This window comes from Thamnophis elegans, chromosome 6 (assembly GCF_009769535.1).
Source record: "Thamnophis elegans isolate rThaEle1 chromosome 6, rThaEle1.pri, whole genome shotgun sequence".
NCBI lineage: Eukaryota > Metazoa > Chordata > Lepidosauria > Squamata > Colubridae > Thamnophis > Thamnophis elegans.
The window spans coordinates 80,902,102-80,920,969 of NC_045546.1; the positions used below are offsets into that span (position 1 = coordinate 80,902,102).

General features: G+C 43.4%; 1 protein-coding gene across 1 annotated transcript in view; it reads left to right on the top strand.

Annotated features, from left to right (window-relative positions):
* Positions 1–18,868, top strand: part of TRIO (trio Rho guanine nucleotide exchange factor) — a 325,986-nt gene that overhangs the window by 133,050 nt on the left and 174,068 nt on the right. Inside the window, exons 10-13 of the mRNA XM_032219436.1 lie at positions 3,456–3,578; positions 6,336–6,527; positions 16,289–16,458; positions 17,439–17,613. Of these exons, the coding sequence (XP_032075327.1) occupies positions 3,456–3,578; positions 6,336–6,527; positions 16,289–16,458; positions 17,439–17,613 (660 nt within the window). The remainder of the gene's footprint in view (positions 1–3,455; positions 3,579–6,335; positions 6,528–16,288; positions 16,459–17,438; positions 17,614–18,868) is intronic.

An 18,868-nucleotide genomic window follows, 5' to 3' on the forward strand; every position in this document is an offset into this window, starting at 1 on the left:
AGCATGGGCAGGACCTATCTGTCTGATAAATAAAAGATAAAAACAGTAGAAACCATATAATCAGTTAATTCCCATTGCCATCAGGCTCAACTTAATTAGGAGCTAATGAGAAATTTAAATCCTCCCATTATATAGAACTGGCTCCTGCAATTAATGAAGACCTGAAATACTTGGCTTTGGGAGCCAGATGGGAGATGTATCCTTCTGGAACTCTAGCTACAGAGCCCCCACAGTCTGGGTCCTCATTTCACCCACCTTGGAAGGATGGAAGGCTGAGTCAACCTTGAGCCGGTGAGATTTGAACCGCCGAACTGCAGATAACAGTCAGCTGAAGTGGCCTGCAGTACTGCACCCTAAACACTGCGCCACCTCGGCTCTTTTTGGTGGTTGAGAGACAATGACTGGCCCAAAGTTAGCCAGTTGACTTTTGTGCCCAAGGGAGGACTAGAACTCACCGTCTGGTTCTGACTCAGGAGAAGCCACTACCCCAAGCTGGCTAGTGAACGGTTTATGGTTCAGATGAATACCATGACTTAATAGATTGCATGCACAAGGAGTGATTCTGGCCAGTCTGCAGAAAAAAAAGTCAAAACAATAGACATGTCTAACCCAGTGCAATAGATTTGATCAACAACAGAGCCTCCTCAAGATCTCACCAGTCCCCCTGAGACCACCTAATGAGAAAGCTAGGTTTTGAGGAATTTCCAGAAAATAAAGGGGGATGGATGTGATCTGACTTTTGGGGGGGTGGGGGATTTATAAGAAGAGGACCAAGACAGATAAGGCCAATTTTCTTGGGCCCACTGTGTAGATCCCTGATAGGTGAGGACCTGTAACATAGCCTTTCTTGTCAGATTTCATGGGATGAGCAGATGTAATCAGGAAGAGACAATCCTTCAAATAACCAGCTTCTATGCTGTGAAGGGCTTTTAAAGATCAAAACCAGCACTTTCATTTGGACTTAGAATAGCAATAGCAATAGCAATTAGACTTATATACTGCTTCATAGGGCTTTCAGCCCTCTCTAAGCGGTTTACAGAGTCAGCATATTGCCCCCAACAACAATCCGGGTCCTCATTTCACCCACCTCGGAAGGATGGAAGGCTGAGTCAACCCTGAGCCGGTGAGATTTGAACAGCCGAACTGCAGAACTGCAGTCAGCTGAAGTAGCCTGCAGTGCTGCACTCTAACCACTGCGCCACTTCGGCTCTATTGGCAACCCGTCCATATATTGAGAATGGAATTAGAATGAAAATTCAAGTAGACTAGTAATTCTAAATAATGGCCTTAGCACATGCTTGGAATCTCAAATTGTAGTTTGGATTTCTAAATTGCAATAATTCATAATAGTGCAATGTTTGGATTAGATGTATTGTTTTAACAAGGTTTTGAGATGTTGGTTTAGGTTCATAGAGTCCACAATTGCCAGATGATGAAAGAAAATGGGCTCATTTTTTTTGATGTGTTGGCTAAGTACTTTCTTGGAATAGGACTAAGGCAGAGGCATAACTATTCTTTACAGAGTTGATGACATAATGATAAAGGCATGGTTTCATTTTTTTTATTGTCTTTTGTGGTTATGCAGGATAGCAAACAGTGGTCCTGAGAACTTGGAGAGCTATGCTAGCCCAAATAGTCAACATAAAACCAAAGGATTAGAAGTCAGATTTAGCAGAAGTCATACCCTTTTCTTGTAATATTTTTTATTTTGTTATATCTTTTAGGAGTACTTGGTCAGGCAGACATGTTGTATAGTGAAGAATGAATATATTATCTCAAGCTAATTTAATCAGATGCTTGAGGGATAAACGCTCTCTACATGGGGCTTGAAGAGCACCCGGAAGCTTCAACTGGTCCAGAATGCGGCTGCACGGGTTGTCATGGGGGCACCCAGGTACTCCCATGTTACAACCCTTTTAGGCGGCCTGCACTGGTTGCCAGTTGTCTTCTGGGTGCGATTCAAGGTACTAATTATGACCTTTAAAGCGCTCCATGGCTTAGGCCCGGGGTACCTGCGAGACCACCTACTGCCACCGGTAGCCTCCCATCGTCAAGTGCGATCCCACAGAGTTGGCCTCCTCAGGGTGCCGTCGGCCAGACAGTGTCGGCTAGTGACCCCCAGGGGGAGAGCCTTCTCTGTGGGAGCGCCTTCCCTCTGGAATGAGCTGCCCCCGGAGCTTCGTATAATCCCCGACCTCCGGTCCTTCCGACGCGCCCTAAAAAGTTCCCTTTTCCAGCAAGCCAGCCTGGCCTGAACAAAACAAATCAAAGTATTTATTACTGTTAATTTTAATTTTAATTCTTTTTTTAAAAAAAAGTGTCATTGTCAATTTTAATTGGGTTTGGGATATCCTATTTAATTTCTTTTTAACTTTTGTATTATGTGTTTCTTTTAATGTTGTACCCCACCCAGAGTCCTTGGGAGAAGGGCGGCATATAAATCGAATAAACCTAAACCTAAACATTCCCTCTGCAGGGTCCAGGGTGAAGGTTGACTGGTACAGGACATGCCATTCCCCCAAACATTTCTTGTATAAGCTGAATTAAGGCTTCATATTCAAGGAAGAGCCCCTTAGTTGTACGAATACTTGCTGGTATGAAGTATCTGCAGAGAATTAGCAGAATAGGGAACATCTTGTTTCAGTTACTGCTTTAATTGCCACAGTATAGGGATGTATATGTTGGCCTCAGTTCCCAGAATGTTTAGTTACTGAATAGATTCTGATTGCTAAAATCATTGGGACTTGAATGGAATGGAAAGAAAGTGAGTGGAAAGAAATTTTTGCCAGATGGTTCAATTGAAATCTTTCGTTTTATGGTTAAGCACGAAGGGGGCAGCTCCTTGGGTCAGGGTAAAATTGCATTTCAGTTCAGTGATTTTTCAAACATCGTGTCCTCGGGGACTCTTCCGTATGAATTTGTCTGCCAAGGAATTTTGCAGATAGGACCTAGAATCTGTGGTTTACAGAAGATTCTGGTGACATTCCTGCGTGCACATTCTATTGGATAATGGCATGGAAAATTAATCTCTTAAAGCAATGTAGAATTTAGAGGCAGCTCCATGTGTCCGTATTTGAGATCGGGGAGTGTTTTTTTCTCAGGATAATTTAATTTAGTTTTCCAAATTTTTTCTGACTGTGACAAATGATTGCTGGAGTAGCTGGACTTTTGCTGATTTCAAAAGGATGCTTTTTTCCATTAGCAGGCCGCATATCCCCATAGCAGACAACTCGATTACTTAGTTCACAAACTCAGCAATAAATGAAGAACTTACCTTTCATCGTTACAAACTCTGGGAGAGAAATTGCCACCAGTCTGGGTGTCTGAACCACTGGACTGGAAATAATGAATGATAGCTTCAGTTGATTTATCCTGTTATGTCCCACAACAGCAGAACCCGTTACAAGAAACACAAATATACAATTGGATTTCGTTCACGATGATCTCTCTTGCAGGTTCTGGATTGGATCGAAAATCATGGAGAAGCTTTCCTTAGTAAGCATACAGGAGTTGGGAAATCTTTGCATCGAGCCAGAGCGCTACAGAAGCGCCACGAAGACTTTGAAGAAGTGGCTCAGGTAAGAGTTCATCGTTGGCACTTTTTTTGGCATTCATCTGAAAAAAGATCACGGCTGGAAATCCTTCAAGGTACCCATGCTCTGAAGCTGCAGCATTGGCAACCAGTTTTAAACAAACGACAAGGAGATAACAACTCCTTGAGGGCCTTCTCTGTGGCTGCTCCGGCCCTCTGGAACGATCTCCCCATGGAGATTCGGACCCTCACCACTCTTCAGGCTTTCCGCAAAGCCGTTAAAACCTGGCTGTTCCGGCAGTCCTGGGGCTGATGAGTTCCCAGCCCCACTCGAATTGTTGCGCCTGTTGATGAGTTTTTAAATTGTTTTCTCTATTTGTTTTGTCTTCTTTGTTTTTTTTTACTCCCCCTTTTCCCTATTTGGTTTGTTAGCCGCCCTGAGTCCCCTCGGGGAATAGGGCGGCATACAAGTTTAATCAAATCAAATCAAATCAACTGGTGTTATGGGATTTGACATTTTTAAAATCTGTAAACCACTTAGAGAGGGCTGTAAAAGTACTATGAGGTGGGATTCAGCAGGTTCTGACCAGTAGCAGAAATTTTGAGTAGTTCGGAGAACGAATAGATAACGCCTCTCCCTGGCCCCCATCTATTCTGTGCCTCCCGCGTCCCAAGCTGATCAGGAGGAAATGGGGATTTTGCAGTACCCTTCCTCTGAAGCGGGGTGGGAATGGAGATTTTACAGTATATCCTTCCCCTGCCACGCCCACCAAAACACGCCTACCAAGCCATGCCACGCCCACCATGCTGCGCCCACAGAACCGGTAGTAAAAAAAATTGAATCCCACCACTGATGAAACGGTATAAAAATCTAAGTGCTATGGCTATTGCTATTTAATCTTCTTTTTCGTTCGTTCTTCATTTGTCTCCCCAGCGCTCTGCTCCATCCAATTATCTTTCCCCTTTAATGAAGATACTCCTTTCCTTCACACCATTTTTGACTTGCATCTCCTCCTCTTTCTTTACTGTTTCTGATGGAATATATCCACGAGGCAGTTTTGTGTTCTTGAGCAAAAATGTTAAATATATTTAGATGCAATAATTATAGAGCTGAGGTGGCGCAGTGGTTAAATGCAGCACTGCAGGCTACTTCAGTTGACTGCAGTTCTGCAGTTCGGCTGTTCAAATCTCACCGGCTCAGGGTTGACTCAGCCTTCCATCCTTCCAAGGTGGGTAAAATGAGGACCCGGATTGTTGTTGGGGGCAATATGCTGACTCTGTAAACCGCTTAGAGAGGGCTGAAAGCCCTATGAAGCGGTATATAAGTCTAACTGCTATTGCTATTGCTATAGTAAAATGCGTACTATGCAATATAGTCAAACTACCCTTGAATTCTTATGATTTATTTAGCCTGCAGGGGGGTATGATTTCTTGTTTAGAAGCGTGAGGGGGAAGCTTATTTATTTTACTGTGAAACAGGCAATACTGTTGCAGTGTTCAAGCGCAGTTTTTGGTAGCTTGATATTTTATTTGATTAAAAAAAATATTTGCTTGATTGTGGCTGCAAGGCACAAATGCAAAAGCGGGGGGGGGGGGATAGGAGGATGACTGCCAGCAAATGTGTCTATTTATCATAATATTTGTATCATTCCAGAATCCTTTTGAGACATGATGACATTTTGTAGCCAAAAAAGCAGTAGGATAGTGGCAAGACAGCTTCGAGTTCCTATAAAATAAAGTTTGCAAATGTTTGTAGGAACTGAGCCCAGATGATTTTTCAAAGCCAGAGGATAAATAAGCAGTGATAACCTTGATTACTCTAAACAGAAGTACTGAAACAAAGTGTGGCCTGGTGGCGCAGTGGTTAGGATGCAGTACTGCAGGCCACTTCAGCTGACTGCTATCTGCAGTTCAGCGGTTCAAATCTCACCGGCTCAAAGGTTGACTCAGCCTTCCATCCTTCCGAGGTGGGTGAAATGAGGACCCAGACTGTGGGGGCGATATGCTGACTCTGTAAACTGCTTAGAGAGGGCTGAAAGCCCTATGAAGCGGTATATTAGTCTTACTGCTATTGCTATTGCTATTTTCATATATGGCACATTTAAAATGTACGGACTTCAACTCACCTAATTCCCCAGCTAGCATTTTACCTTCCCTTTTCTCAGCATCAGTGATGGGTTTTAAAAAAAAATTAGAATCTCTTCTGTAGGTATGACCTGCTTTGTGGGAGTGGCTTGCCAGCCATGTGACTGGATGGGCATGGCCAACTTGTAAAATGTGGTGAAACTCACTTAACAATGCTCTTGCTTAGCAACCAAAATGTTGGCTCAGAAACTCTGGCATTGAAGTGTGCAAGTCTTAAAGCTGTCAAGTTACAAGACCCTTGCACCCCTAACCCTTTAGGGAAAAAAAGCCCCAGGGGTGTTCAAACTTGACAGCTTTAAGACTTGTGGACTTCAACTCCCAGAATTCCTCCTCTCGCTCTTCATCTTGATGATGTACGGACGGGCGGGGGGAGGGAGCTGGAACCGGTTCTAAACGGCACTGTAGATTTGTGGAACCTCTTCTATAGAAGAGGTTAGAACTGGCAGGAACCCTCCCCTGCTTGGCATACATGGTTTCTTCCATTTGCCACCAAATCTTGATTGGAAATCATGCCTCAGCAGCTCAGCAACGCATTGCTAGATTTCACTAACGCAGTCTTATAGAACATCAGAGGTTACAAAATGGGAATTGTTTGTGGGGTCAGTATAAATGTTTGTAAAATCCCTCCGCAACCCTTACTCTCTTGCCATTTTTGCAGAACACGTATACTAATGCAGACAAATTGCTAGAAGCAGCTGAGCAGCTGGCCCAGACAGGGGAGTGTGACCCTGAAGAGATTTATCAAGCAGCCCATCAACTGGAAGACCGGATACAAGATTTTGTTCGGCGGGTGGAGCAGCGCAAAATCTTACTGGACATGTCTGTGTCTTTTCATACCCATGTTAAAGAGGTAAGCAAAACAATAAAAAAACATTGGTACCTTTGTAAGTGCATACTCAGAAACTAAAACACAAACTTACAGCAGCAAAGGGTTGGTCTTTCAACAGATCTTTAACAATGTTGACATTTTATGAGTCCCTATTTTTTAAATTTCTCTTTTTCCCCACTTTATAAATGTTTTTATTTTTTAATTTTCATAACACATATGTATACTATTGATAGCCAACATTGCATTGTATTATTAAATGTTTACATCAAATCGTCTTGCCATCAACTCCCCAAAACAATTATTGGCTCTTCTGCTCTCCATACACCATATTTGTACCTTATCCATCACTTTCTTCTCCCTCTCTCCTCTGCCTCCCTACCTCCTTTCTTCCCTCTGTCGTCCTTCTCTTCTGTACTTCTCCTTCCTCTCTCCTTCTCCTCTCTCCCCTTTCCACTCCTTCTTTCTCTCCTCCTCTTCCTCCCCCGCCCTCTCTCCTATCCCTCTCTTCTTCCTTACCTCTCCCCTCTGCTTCACACTCTTCATCTCATTTACTTGGTGTATTTCAGCTTCTGAGCGACATTTTATGTTGCTGGTATTTATAATTCACACAAAGAACCCGTTGATCATTGTGATTTATTTTATTTTATTGTTTCAAAATATTGTTCAAAGCAACTTTTCCTAATACACCATCAGAGCTAGATATAATCAGAAAAGGGTTGGCCTGTGCGGAAGCAGATAGGCTCACTCTTGAGCTTAAAAATAAAGGGGAATCAGAATATTTTGAACTGTTTTTTAAACAGTTAGGCAGTCATTCGAGGTGAGGCAGCAGCGAGCTCAGCCTCACCTCAGCACTCGTCTTTTCCTTTTTACATTTTCTTTTCCTTTTCATGATGAGAGTGGTGAGGCTCTGCCTCATCCAACTGCACGTCACTGGTTTGTCAATACTTCCAAGTTTCAGAGTGGGGCATTTTCAGTCTATGTCTTGTATACTGGGAGTCTGGGGTGACAATCGCATAGTTTAAAGCAGTGGTTTTAAGTATGTTCATAGGTGTTTGTGAATGTGTGCAAGAGTGTCAGGCGCTGCTTCATTTAATAATTGGGAAAGAAACCACTCAACTCCATTTGGTTGAAATTAAGTGTACTTTTGCTAATTACAAACGAATAGTAGCAAAGCAAAGCTGAGTCTGGTTAATTAAGCGCGAAAGCAATGAATATCATGTATAGTTCAATTCCCTCCCCTTGGCTCCCCAGTCCATAGTCCAATAATAATTCCCCCAACTGTCAGGTGGGAGATATCTTCAAAAAAAACCTCATCAGGGTGGAATGCTGGACAGTTAACCTTGGCGGGAAACTCCCTTCCTCCACATGGGCAATGAGATGGTCAGGACAGCTTCTAGAACATTCCTCCAGCACATAAGAGCTGAGGTGGCGCAGTGGTTAGAGTGCAGTACTGCAGGCTACTTCAGCTGATTGCTAGTTCGGCTGTTCAAATCTCACCGGCTCAGGGTTGACTCAGCTTTCCATCCTTCCGAGGTGGGTGAAATGAGGACCCGTATTGTTGGGGGCGATATGCTGACTCTGTAAACCGCTTAGAGAGGGCTGAAAGCCCTATGAAGCGGTATATAAGTCTAACTGCTATTGCTATTGCTATAATGATTCCCCTCCCAAATACCATGCCCCCCCCCTCTGTTTCAATGGCAGCCGAAGCAGCAGCAAGGCAGAGGAATAACAGGAAATTCAGTGAATATGAGTGTCACCCCTTCGAGTTAAACCCTGTCAGGAAATGGACACTACAGAGGTTGCTGGAACTTGTCACTGTTAAAATGAGTATCTGTTCAATTTTGAAAGTAGTTGCAACCGACTCCAGCAGGAAAGGACTGACTGAGAAATAACTGAGGCAGCAAGCGATCACTAATTATTTGTAATAACAGAAGAAAGGATCTTTAAAAAAAGCTTTTAAAACATAGCATTTGACTAAGCCTTGTAGAGCGAAAGAAAGTGGAACAAAAGCTTTCGCAATCTGTGCTGGCAATAACCAGATCTAAATGAGGATGAAATAAGATTTTAGTCTAGTATTTTCAGCTGCAGGCACCACTATATAGTTCTTGATCATGGCTAACCTAATTTTCCAGTATCAAAATTCAAATATAGAAATATTGTTAGTAAAGTGTAAAACTCTAGTCCCGGTCACCGATCCAGATTTGATTTTACAAACATTATCCTGGGACACGTATATTTGCGTTCACTTGTAAGATTATTAGTATTTGCTAAGCATTCTGGTTCTGTCTTGAGCTGGGGGGTAAAAGGATAAATCTCACAGAATAAATCGTTAGGAGAACTGTTTATAGCAACAGTTACTCAGGTGGGAAGCTCAGAGCAGGAATTAATGGCAGAAACTCTGGTCTGGATCCCCAGAGGGCAAGTTAGCTTCATTCACTGAGTAATCCAAAGCTGTTATTTTTTTTTGCTTTGACTAATGTCTGCATTTGTCTGCACACATAACTTTCTAACTGTCAACTGTACAAATGTGCATTTAAATAACCTCACTTTCCCAGGTGGGAAAAAGTGGGATATGAATTGGCCCAGGTGTTTGCCTAGCTGTGCGAAAAGTAGAAAAAAAATCAGTCATGTCAACTTATGGTGGAAGTATGGGTATTGGTTTGATGAAGATGAATCCATGAGATGCAGTGCCTAAACATTTTTGTGCGGTGTTTTTAAAAAAACACTCCTCAACAGCTTGTAAAAAAATAAATAGCAATAGCAATAGCAGTTAGACTTATATACCGCTTCATAGAGCTTTCAGCCCTCTCTAAGCGGTTTACAGAGTCAGCATATTGCCCCCACAGTCTGGGTCCTCATTTCACCCACCTCGGAAGGATGGAAGGCATGGAAGGCTGAGTCAACCTTGGGCCGGTGAGATTTGAACCGCCGAACTGCAGATAGCAGTCAGCTGAAGTAGCCTGCAGTGCTGCACTCTAACCACTGCGCCACCTCGGCTCTGTCAAAATACTTGTTGTTCCAAATGTAATTTTTACAGAATCTGTCAGCTCCTTTCTCGGTCTCCATACTTAAGCATTTCTATAGTGAACTCTGAATATCTAGGCTAGATTGAAAAAAAACAAGACAGACTATTTTTTAGTTTATAAGAAATAGTCAGTCTCATTTTTTTTATTCTAACCAGAGGTGGGTTCCTACCAGTTCGCACCTATTCGGTAGAACCGGTTCGTCAAATCTACCGAACCGGTTAGAAGAGGTTCCACCAGTGGACCCGGAAAGCAGGCCACACCTACAGAAGAGGTTCCAAAAAATTTTGAAACCCACCACTGGCAAGGATCTTGTAACTTGACAGCTTTAAGACTTGCATGCTTCAATGCCAGAGTTTCTGAATTGCTACTTGGACCGACCTAAGTACTAATTCATAATTTCATATCCGGTCACATGGGCGGCAAGCCACTCCCATCCGGTCACATGGGCGGCAAGCCACTCCCACAAAGGAGGCCACACCCACAGAGTCGGTTCCAACAATTTTTGAAACCCACCACTGATTCTAACCTAGATTTTCAGAGTTCACTATAGAAATGCTTAAGTACGAAGACCGAGAAAGAAGCTGGCAGATTCTCTAAAAATTACATTTGGAACATAAAAATATTTTGACCCTTTTTTCTTTTTACAAGTGTGAAATTTAATGACCTTGAAAATGAGTCATTATTACAGAAACGTAACACTACTATTTGCTTGTCTTGTTTATGAGTGTGCATGCACCCTCATTCCTGCAAATCAGTGTGCAGTATTGCTGTTTCACTCACGGATTTGATTGACAATATATTCAGTCTGCATTAGAGTGTTTTTCATACGATGGGCTGATCTCAGAAAATGATCAAAGTTTAAATGACATCGAGAAAAATTCAACAGCTTCATACAAATTAACCTCATTGCTCACAATCATGAAATTAAATGAAGCTTGCATACTCAAAGGTGATGTAAAGTTGAATAGCGGATGCTGTTATTTTTCTTCGCAAATTGCGTAAACATACATATCCTGTATGTAGAATACTATAGATACACATTTACTTTTGTTCAGCTTCATTGCCTCTGCATTGCCATATGTTGAGACATGAAATTGTTATATAAAGCTTTTCTGAGCATATTCCTTAAATTGTTAGTTTCTGGTTTTAGCCATTGGCCATCGTTGCAATAACATAACGAGCTTATGTAAGTAAAAATAATAATAGTACAAATAATCGCAGAGCAAAAGTTGCCTGAAGAAAAATACTGTAAAAAGTAATTCAGCTGACATTCAGTTACTGCTCCCAGCAAACACCATAATCATAATTTACTCCACTATGAAGTGGAATCGTTATGCAATTACCCTGCAGCTTCTAACTGGAAGACAGGGAATCTGGATTTGGCTGGCTCATACATTAATTCACATTGTTTGCCGTTCAGTAACAGTTAAAGGTTGTTGTTTTAGTCAGTGACATAGAGGATATGATATCTGGGTGCACATATTGTTTTAAACCATGATTTCATAATTTCACACTTCACTAAGGGCCAACAGTAAACGGAAAATACAACATTAAAAAAAAGAGATTTTAAAATTATTTCTAAAGCCAGGAATATAAGCATACATAGGCTGCTATCTCGGGAATTTCTATAGAGGTAGTCCTCAATTTATGACTGGTTGATTAGCAACTATTCAAAGGTTCAGTGGATTTCCTCGGAGCTACTTACAACTCAGTTTTGAAGTTCTGATAGCTCCCCCCCCCACCTGCAGTCACTTATTCTCAATTTGCACCGTGACCCAACAAATGCCCGTTTGACTAAAGCGCGCCGACAAAACCGCGACGTCATCAACACGCCGACAACAGGGCGCCGACAGAAGCGTGATTTAAGTTAAGGTAAGGATTAGGTTCTGGGTTAATTTTAGGGTTAGGTTTAGGGTTAGGTTCAGGGTTAGGGTTAAGTTTAGGGTTAGGTTTACAGCGCGCTTCTGTCGGCGCGCTGTTGTCGGCACGCTTCATCGCTCATTCGTCGGCGCGGTTTAGAACTCGCGGTTTTGTCACCGCAGTTTAGTCGGGCGCGCTTTTGTCAGTCGCCCTTTTGTCGGTGAACCATTTTGCACGATTGGCAACCAGCCCGTGTTTTTGGCTGTTGGTAGCAACCCATGAGCATGTGAGTACAATTTTTGTCATTTTTGCTGCGTTTATTTCCAGTTTCAGGGGAAAAGCACCCATTCTCTCAAATGGGTTCATTTAACAACCACCTGCATTTGCATAAGGATCATGGCACCACTTGACGAACACTGCAAAAAAAAAAGGGGGGGGGGAGAAATAAAATTGCGCAGTCACAACAACTTAATGAATTGTCACAATTTAACAACTGTAATTCCGGACTCAATTAGGATCATAAATAAGAGGACAACCTGGAATAAGCGCCCTGGGATAGACAAGAGCAACCCAGCTGAGAAAATCCTTCTAGTCACTCAACTAGTTCCGTTTTGGATTAGTGGAAGTGGCTGAGCACTTTTCAGAGTGTGCCCTTCACGCATCCCGTTGCTGTGATTTAAATGCCAGAATAAAGGTGGCATAAAGCTAAAGGATTCCCCTACCTAGTCATGTCTTACTTTAGGGAGAAATGCTCATGTCCATTTCTTACCAGAGAGAGAGTCCGCAGCGTCGAAAGACACTTCTGCGATCAGGTGGCGAGCCTGACTATATGCCTAGGTCAGGGGTGGGTTTCTCGCCCCGTTCCAACCGGTTCGGTTGGAATGGGGCCGGCGGCTTCCTCGTGCACGCGCGCAGTGCACGCATGCGTACTAGCGTCTGTGCGATGCTCCAGCTGCTCCTGGAGGATTGCGCAGGTGCTGTATGCGTCCTGCGCATGCGTGGAAGCGCAGAACTCGTCAAAACCGGGTAAGAAACGCGGGCGGGCAGGTGGACCCTTCGGCGTTCCCGGAAGTTACTTACTTCCGGGTTCGGCGACCAACCAGTTTGCAGGGACTGCCGTGAACCGGTTGAAACCCACCCCTGGCCTAGGTGCACGGAACATTACCTTCCCATTGAAATGGTATCTATTCACCTTTGCATACTGTCAAACTTCTAGGTTGGCAGGAGCTGGGGCATGTAAAGGGAATTTGCCCCATTTTGCAATGCTTGGGTCTCAAACCTGGGCTTTTCTAGCTGACCCGTTCAGCATCTTTAGCTGTTGAGTCATCACACCCCTTTATATAACACCGCTTGAAAAATGGTATAATATAATATATATTATTACCTGATCTTTGAACTATAAGTGATAGATTTTCCCCGGTATAGAAAGTATTGTAGTTATTATATCAGCCCGAGCTGACAAAACATACTCCTGGCCACCAAAGCCATTTCAAGAGACAATTATACATCCAAGAACACGAGTAAAGGGCATATTTGACCCTTCAGGGTGAATGCAGTGCCCATTAGAACAGAATAAAGACATTTTCACTTGGCAAACCAAACAAACTAACAAGTTCCACTTTGCCTAGATGGAGTTACAGTTTACTATCGTTTAACCAGCCTATTACACTAATCACAGTGTAGATTAATAATTTAGGTATAAAGCTGATCCGTAGCTGAAAGGAAAATTATCTACTTTCAGTGGACTCTATGTCCATCTTGTTAAAGAATCTTGTTAAAGAATCTTGTTAAAGAATCTTGTGCTAGAGAAATGCTAAAGTTCTAGAGAAAAAAATCTACCTAAGCTTGTAAAATTATTGGCAGTTAGCTTAAGGATAATAAATCATGGCCCAAAGGGTGTTTTTTTGCATAGGCTTAAGTCATTTTGGAAAGAATTGATTCTCAAAACCTGGATTGATTTACCGATTGATTTGTGTTAGAGAGATAACATAGAGAATTGCTTCCTACTATTTTCTATTTCATAGTAATTGCATTCGCTATTCTAACTCTCTGGGAGAGGCATCCTGGACCTGCTGTTTTCTAGCAACCAAACATCCGGAGGGACTTCTGTCCTGATCAAGTAGGATTAAAAATTCAAATATTGATATTCAGATATCAGAACTATGTAGTATTAACTCATTCAGCAGTAAGAAGATTTTTTGCTGGTGGTTTTTTTTCCCCCCCCATCTGTCCTGTAATGGCTTATAAAATATAGACAGGGTGCGGGGAAGTAGATGGAACAATATTGGTATTCTGTTCATGTAGTTCAGCGATGGCGAACCCTTTTTGGCTCGCGTGCCATAAGTGGCGGGAGTGCAGGGGGGTAGTGTGCGGGCGTGCCGCACCCATAATGCAATGTGTGACCCTCCCAGTGTACATGCACGCACTACAGGCCCCCACATTTTTTCATGCTTTTTTCGCCCTCCCCAGGCTCCAGAGGCTTTATAGGCCTCCCCCGCCCCCACCCCCCCGGATGCCCTCCGGAGGCTTCAGGGACCTTCAGGAGGCTTCCCTGAAGCCTCCGGAGCAGTCAAAATGACCCTCTGAGCAAACCGGAAGTCTGTTCCCGCTCATGAAGCCTCCGGAGGGCCTCCGGGGGGGGGGGGGAGGCTCTTTTCACCTTCCCCAGGTTCCTATAAAGCTTCTGGAGCCTGGGGAGGGCGAAAAATGGCTTTAAAAAAGGGTGAACTCAGCTGGCCAGTGGGTGCATGCGCGCTGGCCAGCTGACAGGGCAGCGCCTCACGGGCCCTGACAAATGGCTCCGCATGCCATAGGTTCGCCATCACTGATGTAGTTCCTGCTGCTGACCAAGATGGTCTCTGAGTGGATGTTGGCAGGTCCCTTCTCTCTTCTACAATTGATAAACTAACTGAAGTCTATAATTGACTTGAATCTATGATGATTCAAAGGTTACACAAGTAACCTTTTCAGCTTAACTGCTGTAACATGTACAGTGGGATTTTTGTGTGTGTTTTAGTAGTCTTATTTGGTACAGAATTCAGGAGTCAGCTGCCTTAGTTCATTGTTTTTAAAGATATACTATACGGTATATATAGCAAGATCCAGTCTGGAAATCATCTGAGGAAGTTTGTCTGAAATTGCCAAGATCCTGTCTCACAGAGTCTTTAAGATTAACCCTGAATGTAACTTCCTTCCCCTATTCTTTCAAATGTCTACGGCTGAGTTGTGGCCTTGTTTTTTCTTCTTGGCATTCATAAAGATCTAAAAACAGACCTTTTCCAGAACAAGTTTTGTTTATTTATTTTTATTATCATTTTGAATCTCTAGTTTGAACTTACTGCAGATCAAAAAGAGACTTTAGTGATCACCAGCATATGTTTAATACAATTAAATAGCAATGCGTATTTATTCAATGTCTTAGAAAATGCAGACAATCCTGTATCTACTATTTCTTTAGCTACCATTTAAGAGAAGTTCAGGGACAAGTATTGTATTTGTATTGTATTTATTAGTTTTGTATGCCTCCCACTCTTGGAAGACTCCGGGCGGCTTACAATAAAAAAGGGAGGGGGAATATATAAAACAATACAACAATTTAAAATTACAACAACATTCATACCTTAAAGTGGGGCTGGATACTTCAACAGCTCCAGGCCTGCCGGAACAGCCAGGTCTTAGTTGCTTTACGGAAGGGTAGTAAGGGTCCGGACCTCAACGGGGAGCTCGTTCCAGAGGGCCGGAGCTGCAACAGAGAAGGCTCTCCCCCGGGGAGTCGCCAGCCAACATTGGCCGGCAGATGGAATCCGGAGAAGGCCTAGTCTGTGCGATCTAATCGGTCTTTGGGAGGTAACTGGCAGGAGGCGGCGTCTCAGGTAGCCAGGTTCGATGCCATGTAGGGCTTTAAAAGTAACGACTAGCACCTTGAAGCACGTCCGGAGACCAATGGGCAGCCAGTGCAGCTCACGGAGGATAGGTGTAACGTCGGTGTACCTAGGTACACCCACAATCGCTCGCGCGGCTGCGTTCTGGACTAATTGAAGTCTTCGAACACTCTTCAAGGGCAGCCCCATGTAGAGCTGGTTCAAGTTCAAAGGTGCATGCAGTGTATCATCTTATTTCCTACCTTGACCTACTGTAGGAAGCTTGCAAGTAGGTTTGGGTGTCAGCAACCTCTTCCTTCTTCCCTGCAGGTCCTCAGAAACTAGGGATACATGCTTTCCAACATGAAGACATAGGGTAGAGTTATGAAATAGTGTAACAACACCGCAAGAAAAGGCCAAGTTTGTCATCCTTATGATGCACATGGGGGAAGTGGGAGCTGGGGGTTCCACCAGAAAACCGCGTTCGACTAAAGGGCGCTCGACGAAACCGCGTAGCTGACGTCATCACAGCGCGACAACAGCGCGGAGAAAAAAGCATGCTGTAAACGCTAAACCTAAAATTAACCCCTAAACCTAACCCCCCTAAACCTAATCCTAAACCTAACCCTAAACCTAACCCTTAACCTAACCCTAAACCTAACCCTTAACCTAACGCTAAACCTAACCCTAAACCTAAACCTAACCCTTACCTTAACTTGAATCGGCTTGCTTTCAAAGCGCTATTTAAAGCGCCCTTCTTTCTCCGCGCTCGCTGTTGTCTCCCTGTTGATGACGTCAGCGACGCGGTTTAATCGGGCGCGCTTTAGTCGAGCGCGGTTTTGTCGTGCCACGGGAGCTAAGATGTAGCTAGAGCATTACGCAAGCTTTGGCAGAATCATATGAATTCTGAGCAACTAATCTTTGCCTATCATAACCAGTTTTCTTTGCAAGTATGATTCAAGGAAGGGGCAGAAGGAGAGACGGACCAAATCTTAACAGTCGGCCTTTTTTCATAATTGTATTTTCTGTCCTGCAGCTCTGGACATGGCTGGAAGAGCTGCAGAAGGAATTGCTGGATGATGTCTACGCTGAATCTGTGGAAGCTGTGCAGGAGCTGATCAAAAGGTTTGGCCAGCAGCAGCAGACCACTCTGCAAGTTACAGTGAACGTTATCAAGGAAGGCGAGGACCTAATCCAGCAGCTGAGGTAGGAGGATGTGGCCTTCTGTGGAAATACCAACTTTGCATCGAGTTCTCTTCTTTTCCTTCCAGAACCTACTGCGCTTTTCAGGCTAAGAGTTTCTCTGCCCCCTTTTCCCTCTCAGGGTCAAGGAAAATGCCATAGCACAGATCTACTACACTGTGCAGAAAGGAAGGAGCTCACATTGGTCTGTTTCAAACCATGTCCCTTGCAACCTATAATTGCATCCTAATTCTTGGTAAAGAAAAAAAAAAGCAGCTTAGTTAATTGTTAATTATAAGCCAGTTTGTGTAGCCAATATTGCTAGCTCAAAGCATCGTGTTGGTGAAAGAATATCCGTTTGGAGATGTGTCACCAAAGATTGAAGAGATTAGTCTCTGTTCTGACCCCCTCCTCCGTCCAGTAACGAAAGCCGAGACAAGCTTAATTAGAATGTCCTTTAATAGCAAGACCAGAATCTTGCAAGCAAACAAACAGATAAGGACCTTGGCAGCAAGTCCGACAAACCTTGGCAGCAATTCAGACAAACCTTGGCAGCAATCCAGCCTGCCAAGTTAGTTACGTTCTCTTTAGTCAAAGCGTTGACTTCTGTAAGGGGTGTGTGTCACAAGCAGTCTTTTTTATAGTCTGGAGAGGAGCCTAATGACCACCAGCTGAGCGCAATCACCTCCTGTAATTGCGTAATTGTTCTTGACGCTGAGTAGCTCTTCGATGGCGTGCATTCAGGAACAACTCACTGCTGGTTTCTGGATCACTCTCCCTTGTCTCCTCCCCACTGGTCCAAGGCTCGGGCGCCACCTGGTGGCCAACCAGTCTCTCTGCGCCATTTCCAGGGTCCTCCACATCCTCCAGGGCCGACTCATAGGGCCCCTCGCTGTCGGAGTCTGGTGGCAGCTCCAACGGCTCCTGCTGGGCCACAACAAGTCTCTATGCACATACATATTTCAGGTTCTGTTTTGTATATGCCTGTTCTCTGTGTTATATAGGGATTCGGCCATCTCAAGCAACAAGACGCCTCATAACAGCTCCATCAATCACATTGAGACAGTCCTCCAGCAGCTGGACGAGGCCCAATCCCAGATGGAGGAGCTCTTCCAGGAGCGCAAAATAAAGCTGGAGCTCTTTTTGCAGCTGCGGATCTTTGAGAGAGATGCCATTGATGTGAGTCCGCAGTCCGTATTGCACTGCGTTTATATTTCCTTTTTCTGATTAGGCCGCAGTGTTTCTCAACCTTGGTGACTTTAAGTCTGTGCTGGCTGGGGGATTCTGGGAGTTGAAGTCCACAGGACTTAAAGTCGCCAAGGTTGAGAAACACTGGACTAGGGGTTTGGGCTGGTGTGAAAACAGCCATTTCCCATCAAGATGAGAAAACTTTGATGCTATTAGTTGTCCTCATTTTTCTTCATTAAACCTCCCAAAGTCAGTAAGTCAAGGTGCTTTCAGGTAATAATCTAAATATTCCCCCCACCACAAAAAAAAGTTTGCCTTTCATTTGGATAAGGTAAATAATGAAGATGCTGTTGGACTAAATAATTGTACCTGTTGTAGTAAAAAGAAATAATAGTACAAATATTTTCTGTAGATTGCCTTCTAAGTTTCTTTTTATATTTAATTTTAGATATCTCAATAAATATTAATAGTCCTTGCTTTTAATACAAACACATTAATACTGTGTTCTTATAAAAGCTTCTCAAACCAGCTTGAAGATTTAGAATAGAATAGAAATAAAATATTTTTTCTTTAAAACTGGTATTTAGGAGGAATACTGACAATTTGAAGCATCTCATACCAAAGTTTTCTTGGGATAGAATTGTTATAAATACTGGTATATTATGGCTTTAAAAAGAGGTCAAACATTAAGAACTAACAAGACAGAAGTACAATAGCCATCATAGTTACATTTTTTAAATTCAGGACACATTAACATATATTTTTGTGGGTTTTGGGTTTTCCTCCAGTACCTATCCACTGACGAAAAATTTGATAAGGTAGATAATAGTTAGACTTATATACCGCTTCATAGGGCTTTCAGCCCTCTCTAAGCGGTTTACAGAGTCAGCATATTGCCCCCAACAACAATCCGGGTCCTCATTTTACCCTCCTCGGAAGGATGGAAGGCTGAGTCAACCTTGAGCCTGGTGGGATTTGAACAGCCAAACTGCTGAACTGCAGTCAGCTGAAGTAGCCTGCAGTGCTGCATTTAACCACTGCGCCACCTCGGCTCTTAATCCTATCTTTTGTACATCATAGTTAGAAGGGAGTTTTGTATAGGCCCCAGCTGAGAAAAATGAACAACCCCATTTGACATCAAATCACGTGAAGTGTTAATACCACTTTATAATGCCTGGGTAAGGCCACACTTGGAATACAGCATCCAGTTTTGGTCACCAGGATGTAGAAAAGATGTGGAGACTCT